Source organism: Lemur catta, chromosome 9, assembly GCF_020740605.2.
Source record: "Lemur catta isolate mLemCat1 chromosome 9, mLemCat1.pri, whole genome shotgun sequence".
Classification (NCBI taxonomy): domain Eukaryota; kingdom Metazoa; phylum Chordata; class Mammalia; order Primates; family Lemuridae; genus Lemur; species Lemur catta.
The window spans coordinates 74,110,015-74,127,220 of NC_059136.1; the positions used below are offsets into that span (position 1 = coordinate 74,110,015).

The following is a 17,206-nucleotide window of genomic DNA, read 5'->3' on the forward strand; positions in this document are numbered from 1 at the left end:
GTGTTTTCTAACCAGTATGTGCATGAGAGCAGGTGCTCGCACAGGCAGGGAAGGGGCATCTCCAAAACCTCAGTGGAAACTTTTGATTTTATAAATAACTTGACGGTGGCACGCAAACGCCCCCCGGTTCCCAGGCTGCATGCACTCTCCATGCAGCCTCCGTGGTTGCGTCCTCCTCCCCGCCGTCCCCCTTTTCCCTCCTCGGGGCCGGTTTCCTGCCCGCGCGGGAGTCGGGGCGCGCCCGGCCCCCTGGCCCGGCCCCTGGCCCGGCGCCGCCCGCGCCGACGTGGCGGAGCGCACAGGTCGGCCGGGTCAGGTGGTCGGGCGACGCCCCGGGAAAGCGCTCCCTGCCGGGGGCGGGCGGTGCCGCCGCGCCCGACGCCGCTGGGGGTGGGGACTTCGCGGGAGTCGCCGGCGGAGGCGAGGAGGAGCTTGGCGCGGCGCGGCGGGCGGGCGATCCGAGCCGGGACGGGCTGCGGGCGGCGGAGGCGCAGAGGACGCGAGGCGGCGGGCGGGAGCCATGGACCGCGGCGAGCAAGGTGAGGGCGGGCGCCGCGGCCGCGGTGGGCGCGGGCTCGGGCTCGGGCTCGGGCTCGGCGGCCGGCTGCGTGCGGCCCGGTGCCCGAGCAGGTGCGGAGCCGCCTGGGCCCCGGCGGTAAGTTGCGTCTCCCGGATCCGGATCCGGCATCCTGGGGCGGCCGAGCTGCAGGGAGCGGCGCCGGCGGCCGGAGCGGGCAGATGGGGCCGCGTGTGTGTGAGCGCGCGCGGAGAGACGGAGACAGAAGGACGGAGACGGGGAGACACGGAAGGTTCTGGGAGGCGGCGAAGGGGCTGGCGCCAGGCTTGCCGAGCTGAGGCTGCCGGTCGTGATGCGCGTTGGGCTTTGGGCATAGAAAGCCGCGCGCAGGGAGCGCAGTTCAGCCAGCCCTTGTAAGGGATAGGAACCAAGAACTGAGGACGGCGGGTCGTTTTCCATCCTCAAGATGGGAACATACCACCCTCCCCCCAGTATCAAGACTTTCTGCCCTCTTCTAAGTTAAGCCGTCTGCGATTTTTGGTGGCATTTGATCCTATGGCGATGGTTTTGGATGCACATATTTAACATACCAGGTGTCCCCAGATGGTGGTGTCTGTGGGTTTATTTGTAGGAAAGGAGGTTTTCCTATTCTTTTCCCCATCAAGATGAAACCCCGCAACACAAAACCCTTAGTCTAATTTACCATAGCTTTGGACGCGCCTGGTTCTTAAGACTGTAACTCAAGTGAAATTGCCCCGAATAGAATCAGTGTTTGAGATGTAGTAATAGTAGGACATGGTTTTCAGATTTAAATATTGCTTCATCCTCGAGATCTCTGCTGATAATAAGCCAGTGACTGCAACACAGATATGCGGTGGCAGGCTTTGAAAAAGATATGTAAATCCTAATAAAAGATAACAATTAAGGTAACGTTGGGATGTGAGGATAGGAATCACTTCTGTTTTGAGCCCTGACACAACAGTTTTCATGTTTTGCTTTTTTTCCTCCAGTGTTTGCCTTCCTTTTTTTTTTTTTTTTTTTTGAGACAGAGTCTCACTCTGTTACCCGGGCTAGAGTGAGTGCCGTGGCATCAGCCTAGCTCACAGCAACCTCAGACTCCTGGGCTTAAGCGATCCTACTGCCTCAGCCTCCCGAGTAGCTGGGACTACAGGCATGAGCCACCATGCCCGGCTAATTTTTTTGTATATATATTTTTAGTTGGCCAGATAATTTCTTTCTATTTTTAGTAGAGACGGGGTCTCACTCTTGCTCAGGCTGGTCTCGAACTCCTGACCTCGAGCGATCCACCCGCCTCGGCCTCCCAGAGCTAGGATTACAGGCGTGAGCCACCGCGCCCGGCCCAGTGTTTGCCTTCCTGTGTGGGTTTTTATGTAAATAAAACCATATTCTTATATACTTTGTTTTTTTTACTTTTGATAACTAGAATCTTTGGAGCCTTCCAACCCTTCCTCTCTCCCCATCCTTCAAATTAATTTCACAGTTAACATATGAGTGCTTATAAACACTTAACATCGCAATGCTTATAAACATTATCTACAATATGTTTTATGCATATACATATATATTATATATATATATTCACATACACATTATTATCTAGATTTTAAGCTTCATAAGGTTAGAAACATATTTCATCTTTGGTCGTCCCTGATGGGGTAACATGGTGACTTGCACATAGTAGAAACTCAAATGTTTGAGTCAGAAAGCTTGCCACAGGTCTTGTACTATTGTCAGAAGGCCTAGGGGCCACCATGTAAGCCAGCAGTATGTGTGTCTGGTTTTTAATGGGGATGATTGTGTGTAGGCAAATACGTGTACATGCATATTTGTACACTAACTGTTTTACATTGCCGTTTTTAACGCAATTATGTTTTTAGAATAACTGGTACTTGTCAAAGTAGACTGAAGAGCTATGTTTGATTTAGGTGAATGGAATGACTAGTTTTAATAAATTTTGTGTTATAGCTCGGGTGGTAAGAATCACAGTCATTAATACCACTGCAATATTCCAATTTGCTAATATACTTTGTGTGGTTTTTATATATACACATACACATTATTATCTAGATTTTAAGCTTCATAAGGTTAGAAACATATTTCATCTTTGGTCGTCCCTGATGGGGTAACATGGTGACTTGCACATAGTAGAAACTCAAATGTTTGAGTCAGAAAGCTTGCCACAGGTCTTGTACTATTGTCAGAAGGCCTAGGGGCCACCATGTAAGCCAGCAGTATGTGTGTCTGGTTTTTAATGGGGATGATTGTGTGTAGGCAAATACGTGTACATGCATATTTGTACACTAACTGTTTTACATTGCCGTTTTTAACGCAATTATGTTTTTAGAATAACTGGTACTTGTCAAAGTAGACTGAAGAGCTATGTTTGATTTAGGTGAATGGAATGACTAGTTTTAATAAATTTTGTGTTATAGCTCGGGTGGTAAGAATCACAGTCATTAATACCACTGCAATATTCCAATTTGCTAATATACTTTGTGTGGTTTTTATAGGACGTTTTTTTTTAAAATATCTAATTCCGAGACATATTTTACAATATCATTTCTTTGGCTTGTAAGGTGAGTCTTTTTTTCTGTCTGTAATTTGCAGATGTTTTCTTTGGTCAAGTGATTTGTTAGTCATGTTAGTCCTTGTTTTTAATTGTCCTGCCTTGTGGGCCAGGGAGGTCCACCCTCTCAACGTGGGGAGTGTGGAGGACTCTGCTTAGAAAGGCCGAGGAGTCCTCTGCCTTGGGAAGGTCAACTGGTTTACTCTGGAGCTTTGCTGTGTTAGAACCACGTGGCTTTTACTGACCTGTTTGCTTCCAAACTCTGCCTATCTGCCTTTTCATTTTTTTGTTTCCAGGTACACAGCAGGTGCTCAGAAATGTTTGTGGACTACCTAAGACAAAAGGGAAAAGCACCCAAGAGCAGGTTGCAGCTGCAGGAACCTCTATAACCCTCCAAGTCATTCTCTTGTTTCCCATTTCCTCCTGTTCTTTTTTTCCTCTATTCTTAAGAAGCAGAACTCTGCGGTTAGGCAAAGAAAGTTGCTGATAAGGCTGTGGGGCTTTGAACTGCTAGAGCAGATGAGTAAGTCTTAAATGAATCTGTAGCGAGACTCCTGTCTTAAAGTGAAAACGGTAAAACCTGGGATTTTAAACCTGATGTTCATTAGCAACTATGTGGGCTGAAATAAGGCTTCTAAAACTATTGATTGTCTCTTGAATTGTGGTTTTTACAAAATATTTGAACCAAATCAGAAATTTTTAGGATTTGTTTAACTTTATTTTTTTCATACATGGAGTTTTCTTACATTTGTCCCTTAAAAAAAACAGCAATAAAACTCTAGATGCAAAAGTAAATGGCCTACTTCTTGTCTTCTTGTCTCTATTTAAATGCCTCTTTAAACCTTGTTGTATAAAGTTGTGAAAATCTATCCTTTACTACCAATTTTATTTAACAGAGCTATAAGGTTTATAAAGGAACACAGAGTTATCATGTATTCTAATGCTTTATAGTATAAGACCCAGATTCTACTATTTTTCTACTTTCTCTTTTACCCAGACCTTGCATACAATACTCTGCTTATATTGAGAGTTCAGTAAACATCAAATGATTTAAATACCTTAAATTTCACAATGCCTTTTAAGAGTTTCTAAGCGTTAAGCTCAGCACAGCACGTTTAATGTGTGTGGTATTTCCTACTTTCAAAGAGCAGTTTATGCTAACTGGAGCATACATTGGGTTAAAAAAAAAAACCTCCTGACTACTTTTTATGTGGCTAAATAAATATTTATAGTGAGTGCTCTTACGTTAATCAACCTTTAGTTTAGCACTGTTAAATTGAAGTAACAGTCACCTAGCCACTAAGCATTTTACTAGTTTAAATGGAAAAAAAGCAAAGCAAAACCATTATTTTAAGGGAAAGAGGAAAGGTTGCTGGGGCCAGAGGACTAAGGAGAGGGAAAGGCTTTAAGCAAACAGTAACACAACAATATGTCACTATAATTTCAACACTGTAGTTATGCCTTAGAAATAAAAATATGGGATGTCATTTATTTAAAAGTAAAGCAAATGTAGAGAAGAATGGATAACAATTTTGAGGGTCTCCTGGCAAATCTCTGGGTGTGACCCACCCAGCATACTAATTTATTTGATCTACAGTCTCTCGATTTCCATATGGTGCTAATGTCTTTGTTAGCTCTTCTTCACTTCCTGCATTTATTTTTATGCAGCAGCCTGCTTAGTCCCTAGGGGAAAAGCTGAGTGGTAGGTAGGGCTGTGATCTTTTAGTAGGATGTCAAAACAGAATAATCTATGCATGCAATAAAAACAAATATACTCACAGTTCAAAACAAAACAAAACAAAAAAACACCCAAATCCCCTGAACTTCTGTGCAACTGAGCCTTTTGTTAAAGGCTAAGATTATTTTATTTTACTTTTGTGGTTAATTATTTCTGTTTTAATTGTTGACTATTGTAAAAATCTCTCTTCTGAGACTTTCTCAAATTTTATTTAAACTGAGTGGGTACCAACTGTACTGAAACGATAATCTTAGCAATGTATTTTTATTGGAAAAATGTCCAAGTGAATAAGGAATTTTAATATTTAGTGGAAGTTTAAAAAAAGTTAGAATGTAAAAATACTTTTTGGTATCTAAGAATAGTTGTTCATTTTTTAAAAAATCAGAAATATAGATGGAGAAAAAGGAAATAAAATCACCTGTAATCCTACTCTGAAAAAAATCAGTTAACATACTGTTTTATACCTGTCCATATATCTATCCTTTTAAACAAACAAATCACAAAATAATCTCCCCCTGAATATCCTATTTTGTATAATAATCTTCCTTTTTCAGAACTCAGTATATTTTTTGTTTGTTTTCATTTTATTTTTAAAATTGGCATATAATAATTATACATATTTATGGGGGTACATAGTGATGTTTCAGTGATCAGATCAGGGTAATTAGCATATCTGTCATCACAAACATTTATCATTTCTTTGGGTTGGAAATGTTTAATATCCTACTTCTAGCTATTTGAGACTATATATATTATTGTTAACTGTAGTCATCCTACAGTGCTATTGAACACCAGAACTTATTCCTCCTATCTAGTTGTAATTTTGTATCCTTTAACAAATCTCTCCCTATCCTCACCTTCCCAGCTTCTAGTATCCTCTGTTCTATTTTTCTTTTCTTTTCTTTTCTTTTTTTGAGACAGTGTCTCACTGTGTTGCCCAGGCTAGAGTGCCATGGCGTCAGCCTAGCTCATAGCAACCTCAAACTCCTGGGCTCAAGCAATCCTCCTGCCTCAGCTTCCCGAGTAGCTGGGACTACAGGCATGCACCACCTTGCCCGGCTAATTTTTTCTATATATATTTTTAGTTGTCCAGCTAATTTCTTTCTATTTTTAGTAGAGATGGGGTCTCGCTCTTGCTCAGGCTGGTCTCAAACTCCTGACCTTGAGCGATCCTCCCACCTCGGCCTCCCAGAGTGCTAGGATTACAGGCGTGAGCCACCGCGCCCAGCCTATACCACATTTTCTTTATCTGTTTGTCTGTTGTTGGGCACCTAGGTTGATTCCATATTTTAGCTATTGTGAAATAGTGCTGCAATAAACATGGGGGTGCAGATGTTTCTTTGATACACTGATTTCCTTTCCTTTGGATAAATGCCCAGTAATGGGATTGCTGGATCACATGTTAGTTCTATTTGTAGTTTTCTGAGGAATCTCCATACTGTTCTCCATAGTGGCTGTAGGAGTTTACATTCCCACCCACAGTTTATAAGAGTTCGTTTTTCTTTGCATCCTCATCAGCATTTGCCATTTTTTGTCTTTTTAATAACAGCCATCCTGAGGTGAAAGGAGACAAGTAACCTCATTGTGGTTTTCATTTGCATTTCTTTGTGGTTTTGATTAGTGGTGTTGAGCATTTTTTCATATATTTGTTGGCCATTTGCATGTCTTCTTTTGATAAATGTCTATTCAGATGATTTGCCCATTTTTAATTGGATCATTTGTTTTTTTTGCTGTTTAGATGTTTGAGTTCCTTGTATATTCTGGATATTAATCCCCTGTCAGATGAATAATTTGCAAATATTTTCTCCAGTTCTGTAGGTTGTCTCTTTACTCTTGTTGATTGTTTCCTTTGTTGTACAGCAGCTTTTAGTTTGATATAATCCCATTTGTTTAGTTTTGCTATGTTTTTGAGGTGTTAGTCATAAAATCTTTTCCCAAACCAATGTCCTGAAGCATTTTCCCTATGTTTTCTTCTAGTAGTTTTATAGTTTTGGGTCTTAGATTTAGGTCTTTGATCCATTTAGAGTTGATTTTTGTGTAGGGTGAGAGGTGAGAATCTAGTTTCATTCTTCTGCATATGTATATCCAGTTTTCCCAGCACCACTTACTGAAGACAGTATCCTTTCCCCAATAAGTGTCCTTTGTCAAGAATCAGTTGGCTGTAGATACATGACCTAAATGATGTAATTACCTCCTAAAGGCCCCACTTCTGAATACTACCACATTGGGCATTAGGTTCCAACATATGAATTTGGCGGGGTGAGGGGTTGGGGGGACACACCAACATTCAGACCATAGCAGCACCCATCTGCAAACCAGGCAGTGGGCCCTCAGGAACTGAATCAGCTGGCACATTGATCTCAGACTTCATCCTCCAGAACTCTGAGAAGTAAATGTTTAAGCTACCCACTGTATGGCATTTCATTATAGCAGCCTGAACTGATTAAGACAGAGGCTAAGTAGAAATTTTTGTGAGTGGTGAGAGAAAGAAGGGCAGGGCGAGGAAAGCAATCTACTAAGAAGATTCAACTGTGCAATCACAGAGAGCTGCAAAAGGGCAAAAAAGGGATTGTCAATTTTGGCTGGAGGTGATCCCTAGGGGAATATAAAGGATCTCATATGTGAGGATCAGGAATTGGGGTTGTATTCAGGTGATGAGCAGGTGGACTGTGTGTGTGTGTGTGAGAGTTCAGTTTTAGAAATCTAAAGGCTTGCTCATATGAGGGGCTGTTGATGCTGGGAAGACTCAGCAGCTGAGGCTCCTTGGGTACCTGCCTCAATCTGCCTTGTCTCCAGCGTGCAGCCCCAGGGTGCCTAGACCTCTTCCATGTTGTTTCAGGGCTCCTAAGAGAGACAGGCCCAAGCTGTGTGGCTTTTTATGACCTGGTCTTGGAAATATCACTTCCATCTTATTCTTGTAGTTAGAAATGTGTCACAACAGCCAGCCCATATTCAAAGAGAGGGGAATTAGACTGCATTTTGGTGGGAAGAATATCATCAAATATGTGCATGTGGTTTTTTTTTTGTTGTCTTTTCTGCGTTCTTGATTTGACTCTCAGTTTGACTGTTATTAATTTAGAGAAAGGCTACTGATTTGCGTATGTTGATTTTGTAATCTGAAACTTTGCTGAATTTATTTATCAATACTAGGAGTCTTTCCGTGGAGTCTTTAGGGTTTTATAACTATAAGATCATATCGTCAGAAGACAGACATAGTTTGACCTCCTCTTTCCCAGTTTGGATGACCTTTATTTCTTTCTCTTGCCTGATTGCTCTGCTAGGACTTCCAGTACTATGTTGAGTAGAAGTGGTGACAGTGGGCTTCCTTGTCTTGTTCCATGTCTTAGGGGGAATGCTTTCAACTTTTCCCCATTCAGTATGAAGTTGGCTGTGGGTTTGTCATATATAGCTTTTATGATTTGGAAGTATGTTCCTTTTATGCTTAGTTTGTTGAGGGGTTTTATCACAAACAGGTACTAGATTTTATTGGATAATGCTTTTTCTGTATCTGTTGAGATGATCATCTGGTCTTTGTTTTCACTTCTGTTTATGTGATGAATCACATTTATCGATTTGTGTATATTGAACCATCCTTGCATCCCTGGGATGAAACCCACTTGATCATGGTGGATTATCTTTTTGATGTGCTGTTGAATTCAGTTTGCTAGTATTTTGTTGAGGACTTTTGCTTTTATGAGCATAAGGGATATTGGTGTACAGTTTTCCTTTTTTGTTGTGTCTTTTGCTGGCTTTGGTATCAAGGTGATACTGGCTTTGTAGAATGAGTTGGGGAGGGTTCTGTCCTTCTTAATGTTATAGAACAGTTTCAGTAGAATGGGTTCCAGTTCTTCTTTGTAGGTCTGGTAGAATTTGGCTATGAACCTGTCTGGGCTGAGGCTTTTTTTATTGGGAAATTTTTTATTACTTTTTGAATCTCACTACTCATTATTGGTCTGTTCAGGATTTCTGTTTCTTCCTGATTCAGGCTTGGGAGGTTGTGTATTTCTAAGAATTCATCCAGTTCCTCTAGGTTTTTCTAGTTTGTGTGGGTAGAGGTTTTCCTAGTAGTTACAGATTATATTTTGTATTTCTGTGTTATCGGTTGTACTGTCTCCTTTTTCATTTCTGATTGAGTTTATTTGAGTCCTTTCTCCTCTATTTCTGGTTAATCTAGCTTGTGGTCTATTGATTTGGTTTATCTTTTCAAAGAACCGTTTTTTTGTTTCATTGATCCTTTGTATGTTTTTTTGTTTCCTGTTTTATTTAGTTCTGCTCTGAGCTGTGTTATAGTATTTCTTTCCTTCTGCTAGCTTTGGGTTTGGTTTGCTCTTCTTTTTCTAGTTCCTTGAAGTTGTTAATTTATGATCTTTCTGTCTTTTTGAGGTAAACATTTAAGGCTATGAACTTTCCCCTTAGGACTGCTTTTTTGTATCCCTTAGATTTTTGGAAGCTTGTGTAGCCTTTGTCGTTCAATTTGAAAAATTTTTTTATTTTGATTTTGTCAGTAACTCAAGGATTGTTCAGCAGTAGGTTATTTGATTTCCATTTATTTTTGTACTTTTGAGAGTTCCTCTTGGAATTAATTTCTGGTTTTATTCCACCGTGGTCTGAGAAGATACATGGTATGATTTTAGTTTTTCTAAATTTGATGAGACTTGTTTTATGGCCTAATATATGATCTGTCTTGAAAAATGTCCCATGTGCTGATGAGAATGTATATTCTTCAGTTTTTGGGTAAAATGTTCTGTAAAGATCTGTTAACAGGTCCACTTGTTCTAGAGTCCTATTTAAGTCCAGTGTTTCTTTGTTGATCTTCTCCCTTGATGATCTGTCTAGTTCTATCAGTGGGGTATTGAAGTCTCCAGCTATTATGATGTTGCTGTTTCTTTCTTTCCTAAAATCTAGTAGAATTTTGATTTATGAATCTGGGAGCTCATGTGTTAGGTGCATAGGATTTTTGTATTTTCTTGTTGAATTGATCCCTTTGTCATTATATAACAATCATCTTTGTCTTTTTTTTTACTATTGTTGATTTAAAGTCTATTGTATCTGATATGAGAATAGCTACTCCTGCTTGCTTTTGGTTTCCATTGCATGGAATATTTTTTATTTATTTATTTATTTTTGAGACAGAGTCTCACTCTGTCACCTGGGCTAGAGTACAGTGGTACCATCCTACCTCGCTGCAGCCTCCAACTCCTGGGTTCAAGTGATCCTCCTGCCTCAGCTTCCTGAGTAGCTGGAACTACAGGCACGTGCCACTATACCCAGCGAATTTTTTCTATTTTTAGTAGAGATGGGGTCTCACTCTTGCTCAGGCTGATCTCGAACTCCTGACCGCCTCAAGCAATCCTTCTGCCTTGGCCTCCCAGAGTGCTAGGATTACAGGTGTGAACCACCACACCCAGCCTGCATGGAATAATTTTTCCATTCCTTTACCTTGAGTCTGTGAGAATATTTGTGAGTTAAGTGAGTTTTCTGGAGACAGCATATATTTGTGTTGTATTTTTTTAAATCCATTTAGGCCAGGGGTCCTCAACCTATGGTGAGTTGTATAATTATTTCATTATATATTACAGTGTAATAATAATAGAAATAAAGTGCACAATAAATGTAATGTGCTTGAATCATCCTGAAACCGTCCTCCTGCCCCCAGTTCTTGGAAAAATTGTCTTCCATGAAAACAGTTCCTAGTGCCAAAAAGGTTGGGGACTGCTGATTTAGGCAGTCTACATCTTTGAAGGAGAGCATCAAGACTGTTCACATTTAATGTTGGTATTGATATATGAGATACTGTTCTGGTCACCATTTTGATTGTTACCTTGTTGCTTTGTTCTCCCCCTTGTGTTACTGTTTAATAAAAGCTATGAGTTTTAACTTTTGGGTGTTTTTACACTGGTGGATATCAATTGTTCTGTTCCATGTATAGAACACTTTCGAACATTTCTTGTATGGAAAGTCTAGTGGTAACAAATTCCCTTTGTGTTGGCTTGTCTGGGAAAGACTTTATTTCTCTTTCATTTATGAAACTTAGTTGTGCAGGATACAAAATTCTTGGCTGATGTTTACTCTGCTTAAGGAGACTAAAGATAGACCCCATTCCTTTCTGGTTTGTGATGTGTCTGTTGATAAGTCTGCTGTTAGTCTGGTGAGTTTTCCTTTGTATGTTACTTGATGTTTTCATCTCATGGCTCATAGGAATTCCTCTTTATGTTGACTTTGGTCAATCTGATGACTATATGCCTTGGTGGTGCCATGTGCACATGTTTAAAACCATCACCAGGTCCTTGTGGGATGTCTTTTGGGATAGGTTCAGGAGTGAAATATGGATCTCTAAGAGAAAGAACTTGATATCTCAGCGTATCAAGGTTTGGGAGACCTTAGCATGGGTGATATTTGAAGCCATTATGTTGTTGAGATGGTCTAGAAAAAAAGTAGAGCAAACAGAGAAGCGAGAATGGATTGTCAATGTCGCAGAGTGAGGAAAGGAAGGTTTGAATTAAGAAATAGAGAGTTAGACTTTTAAAGGCTATGGAGGTGCTGGGTAGGTTGAGGGGAAGAGTAGATACTGGCTTTGGTGATGTTTCCCCATCGTGGATGATGCTGAGGGATTCAAGATCCATGGATTGGGATGTGGTCGAGGAGAATGGGAGGGCCGGTACAGTGGACTCAGGGCCCGTGGGAATGGTAAAGGGAGGCAACCAAGGAGTGTTTCGAAGGGAAATTTGGATTAAATGATGGTGATTTGCTTGCCTGTACAGAATGTTGTTTTTTTAGTTCTGAAGTGAAGGGAATGAGTAGTTTGGCATTTGTATGTGTTTGTAAAATGAGAGAAGAAACCAGAGTCAAGGGAGAATAACTGGATTTGCTATTCCTATATATGCCACCAGTTTAGGTTATGATGCTTTCAATGCAAAATGTATTTTAATAGTGATATCGTAGAGTTTGACCTTCAAGGAGCTCAAGTCTATAAGCAATAATTCACTTTAATGTGTAAAAGCCTTGCAGAGAACAAGTACTTATTAAATATTTGCAGAATGAAAGTATTATACTCTCCCTGGGTGGTATGCTAGCCAGAGAAGCAATTTAGCTTAGAGGTGACATTTTAGCAAAATTGTAGTAATGCCGTGATTGTTAAATTTTAACCAGTGATTTCTAAGGGCAAACCTGAAGTTGTGAGTTCCTCATGGACTGTCTTGGCTATGGGATTGATTTGTGCAGCTTCTGAATTTGTTAACTGTTCTAGCTCAGGTGCTCTTGAGAAATAATTTTTATTCCAGAGTAGCATTTCCCCGATGTGAGGGTCAGTCAGCATTTTTCTTCAAGTCATTGTTGAAAGAGAAACCTATCTGCCAAGTCTGCCTTTCCTGGTGATTTTAAATGGACTGCTACTGCTGATTGCTTCAGGGATTCAATGGAAATTTTGACTAACATTAAAGATAATATGACAGATTTCTCTTGGTTTAGGAGCTTTTATTTTTCCCAGCCTTACAATCCCTTCCCAAACTTCCTTCGTTTTTTAAGCCTCCAAGAGAGGACTTCAGTCCTAAGATCCTTGTCTTCCCTGGTGTTGTGCTCTGGTCTGGTCTGTGGTCATTGCAGATGCCATTCTCTTAGTTGAATTATTCTTTTCCTAATGGTGACTGTCATTATGATGTCAAATTGGAAAAGCAGTGAAGTCTGATGAGACAGCCAGCCTTTCAAAGTGCACAGGATGACTTTGAATTTTCTCCAGTCCAAGTGGAGCAGAAACCTCGTATCACATGTCAGTCTGTCTGTCTGTCCCCTTAATTTCTTCTTAGTGTATTCATTTCTCTCAGAATTTCTGTCTCCTGTTTTTGCTTTTCCTGTTTCTCTCCCTTAGCTTAGCCTTTCTCTCTCTTTCTGTCTTTTTTCTCCATTCAATTTCCCTTTTCCTCTTTCTCTTTTTATCTTTCTTCATTTGGGACCATAAAATGGAACTCAAGCATTTTTGTGGTTGATCTTTTTGTTTTGCTTTTATATAATGAATTTCATGATTTATTTGATATATTTTATGTGTCCTATTAGTACTACATTTTTTGTCTGTAGGAATAATAGGAAAAAAAAACCCTGAAAATGGATTTCTTAGTTTGTTCATTAATTATTAATTTCATTGCTATTTCAAAGGTAATTTAGTTCTTTTTATATGTGCATGTGTGTCATGATTCAGAGCTTAAAGGAAACATTTCAAATTATTAATTGAGGACTAAAAAAATACAATACTCTATTAGTTTAACAATTTGGATTTCTCTGTAGGAATTCTGGGCCAAGGAGAAACACTTAGAGACCACAGCACCTTTCCTTTTTCTTGATTTAAGGGTATTGTAATTTAAAACACTTGTTTGAAGATGAAGAGGGGCTGGGTAAGGTTGCTCCTGCCTGTAATCCTAGCACTCTGAGAGGTCGAAGCAGGAGGGTCCCTTGAGGCCAGGACCAGCCTGAGCAAGAGGGAGACCCCGTCTCTACTACAAACAAAAAAATTAGTCGGGCATCGTGGTGTGCGCCTGTAGTCCCAGCTACACCGGGGGCTGAGGCAGGAGGATCACTTGAGCCCAGGGGTTTGAGGTTGCAGTGAGCTATGATGATGCCATTGCACTCGGTGACAGAGCGAGACCTTGTCTCAAAGAAAAGAAAAGATGAAGAGGAGACTTGATTTTTCTTTCTCAATTAAAGAGACTGAGGCAAGCGGTAAGTCAATTGCGATTCTAATCCAGTGTCATCCCAGGACATGCACCTCTGTCCTGTTGTCACGTCCACTTTGGGCTCTGCCCACACTGGCCACCAGTGAGGGCTTCTGCTCCTGAGAGCTCTGCCTGTGCCCAGAGCTCGGGGGAAGGCTGCGGTAGGGCCTGCCTCTTCCCTGGTGCCCCTGGGAGCCTCTCCAACACCGCAGGGACACCAGGGCCCTTTGCCTCTCTGACCCTCAGGCTTCTCCTGGCCAAGGTGCCTGTCTGCCTCATCACCCTTTAGCTTTTGATGATAATATGTAATTTTTTGTGTGTGTTCATTTTCCCATTAACACTCCTACCTCATATCCTTATTTTGTGCATGAACAAAAGGAAGATGTGATCATGTCCTTCCCAGTGTGGCAGTTCTGCTCATCCTTTCTTTAGAGGTTGGAAAAGGTGAATGAAAGGATGCAGAGGGAGAGATGGGAATGGCTTGGGCCTTTCAGCTTTTGAAGAATTTGAAATTCTTAGTTCTTTTTAACCGGTACTGCATGGAAAAAAAGGCATTTTATTTGGCGATGATGCTAACATTTATGGAGTGCTTCCTAGGTCCTGGCTCCAGCCAAGCACTTACGGACAGCGAGAGCCTTATTTGATCTCACATCAGCCCTGGGTGGATGGCTGTATTCTTCCTTTTCCTGTTTTACTGATGAGGGAGTTTAGATTTTCAGGGGTTTAAATAAAGGAACTACCCAAGAACTACTCTAGATCATAGTTTATCTGCAATGTTTTACCTCCTCTCAATAATGTACAGAGACCTTATCTTGAGCGAATTTGTTACAGACATAAATTTGCCAGAATGGAGCTGACTTATTTAATAATACCAGGTCTCAAATGTGAGGGATTTTGGCTTTGAATTAATTATTGAGTTAACCACCAGTAAAATGTTATGATTCCAGTATGGTCCAAAAAAAAAAAAATGTTTTGCTGTTGCTGTTTTGGGTGAAAAAGTACTTGTGATCCAAGAGAGGGGAGAAGGCAATGATGAGATGTGGAAAGTGCTGGAAAGGAAGCTTTCTGCTCACCCCTGGCTGGTGGTGCTATAGCTCCCTTTGAGGAAGTAGTTTTTTCTACCAAGGCGGTGCACCTCTGCCTATTCCAAGGGAAGCCAGTGGGCAGGCCCTGTGCTCTTGGAAGCAACTATGGCCCCATTAACTTCCTTCAGTTACTGGGCAGTGCACGGTCAAAGCAGCGGTACTTAAGGGACAGGGTGACCCAAAAGTTGCCATACATAGGGAAAATGGGAAATTATAGCTAAATGTACCTTTTTTTTTTGCAGTTTTTTTTTATTCTTATTTCATCATATTGTGGGGGTACAAAACTTTAGGTTACATATATTGCCCTTGTCCCCCCACCCCTCCAGTCAGAGCTTCAAATGTGTCCATCTCCTAAATGTACCTTTATTTACAAAATTAAAAAAATTTTTGCTTTGTATGGAGACTTTTGGGACACCCTGTATTTAGTGTTGTCCTATGCTTTGAAGTAATTCTTTATCACTTTTTTTTGTATAAGTTGTACATAAACTTAGTGGAGAAACATGTATGAAAGCATAGCAATACAATATTTCTTTTAAATAAAAAACCTAGTGACCTTAGCAGTCTTAAGCACTTTCCTCCCATGTTTATTCGCTGGTGTCTAAGAGTCCCTCTTTCTTTGAATGTACATATAAATTAAGGGACAAATCTGTTATTGGAAACAAACACATTCTAATGAGAATAAAAACTAAGGTGCAGACCTCATTTTCTTATTCACTAGTATTTGTCGCCCTTCCCTCCTCCTCCCCTGCACACAGCCTGGTTCTTAATCACAAGCACTTACTTGAAACACAGGCTGCTTTCTTTGGCAGGCCTGTCAGGTTTCCTCTCTTCAAAGGGAACCTGAGACATGCTCGGGCCTGACGTCTTTCTCGTCTTTCTCGTAAGAGATCTTCTTCAGAGCTGGGTTTGCCAGTCACAGTTTTGCGTATTAAATGTAGTGGGTGCTTTTTTGGTGGGAGAGGTGTCTAGGAAGGGTGTTTTCACAGCAGCATTTCCTACCTCCTCTGGGTGCCGGGGCTGGAGTTTGCTTCTGCCCGTGTGATTCTCAGTCACTGCTGTGGGCTGGCCTGGCTCCTCTGTCCTCCTGAGGGTATGGCTGGCACCGTGGCTCCTGGGTCAGCTCTTTTCCTCTGGGTGGGAAGAACGTGTTCCGGATTCACCTGCTTCAGAGGTGGGGGTTGTGGGGAGGTAAAGGCAGGTCTGGTCGTTGTCTTCTTTCAGGCTTTTACTGGCTATTGAGAAATATCTGTTCTAGAGGGTGCCTCTAGAGTGTGGGTGTTGGCTTCCCAGGGTTGCAGTGTTCTATTTTGGAAGTGACAGAGAGGTGCAGGGCTCTTGTTTATGTTGAAAGCTGCTTCCCAGGAAGTGCTTAGGCCTCCTCTGACAGTGTCCACAGAAGTGGAATTATGTCCAGTGGCTCGCTTTTAACTTGGTTCCTAACTCATTTAGGAATGGAGATACTACAAAATGATCTTGTCATATATCATACACTTGTCCAAAGGCAAAATTACAACAAATTTAGTTATAGATCTAATTGGCTTTTACTTGGGATTCCTAAATCGGGGCAGCCTTTGTTGTGTAAAACAGAGAGTTCCCACGGGGCAGGGGCAGAACACTGGGTTTTGTGAAGGGGGAACAAGGCAACGGAAACCACAGAAAAAGCAGTTGATTGGTTAATGTCCAGTCACTTCTGGTTACTTTCTTGCCAGGAGCTAAAGCGGAGTGGACTTCCTTATGCTGACTCAGCTAGACAGGAATCTCCTGTTTTCAGGAAAAACTGGTCTGTTTTGGGGATCTGCTTGCTTCTTTAAAGTTTCGATTTGGTTATGTGGCATTCAGCATGAGTGACACCGTTTCAGTTTGGTTTGGTCTGTGGGGTTGTAAGACAGGAGCTCAGTCCCCAAACAGTGGCCTTCCATCATTTTTGTTTAACAAACCTTAAAAATCACTTACGCTGTTTTTTTTTCAAGTTTTAAGTCTATTCTCTTTTTTTTTTTTTTTTTTTTTTTTTTTTGAGACAGAGTCTCACTTTGTTACCCGGGCTAGAGTGAGTGCCGTGGCATCAGCCTAGCTCACAGCAACCTCAAACTCCTGGGCTTAAGCGATCCTACTGCCTCAGCCTCCCGAGTAGCTGGGACTACAGGCATGAGCCACCATGCCCGGCTAATTTTTTTGTATATATATTTTTAGTTGGCCAGATAATTTCTTTCTATTTTTAGTAGAGACGGGGTCTCACTCTTGCTCAGGCTGGTCTCGAACTCCTGACCTCGAGCGATCCACCCGCCTCGGCCTCCCAGAGCTAGGATTACAGGCGTGAGCCACCGGCGCCCGGCCAAGTCTATTCTCTTGAGAGGTAAAGTACACTCTCATTACTACTCTTTCCCATCGTGGCTTTTTTTTTTAAATAATTGGATATTTCTATATCAGGCTATAATAATACTTTTTGCTTCATCTTCTCTGCGTAAAGAACTTAAGCTTCGTAATGGATACAGCTAAAAATTTGGCCTTGTTTCAGGAAGAAAAAAATTGGCTGAATAGTGGGATGTGAGAAGAACTGTGTTTGCTTTCAGGTTAAAA

The 17,206-nt window shown here is 41.3% G+C and overlaps 1 protein-coding gene across 1 annotated transcript in view; it reads left to right on the top strand.

Moving 5' to 3' along the window:
- The first annotated feature begins 306 nt into the window (after positions 1–306).
- TPD52 (tumor protein D52) overlaps positions 307–17,206 on the top strand; it is a 94,396-nt gene continuing 77,496 nt past the window's right edge. Inside the window, exon 1 of the mRNA XM_045561552.1 lies at positions 307–539. Coding sequence (XP_045417508.1) covers positions 521–539 — 19 coding nt within the window. The 5' untranslated portion in view covers positions 307–520. The remainder of the gene's footprint in view (positions 540–17,206) is intronic.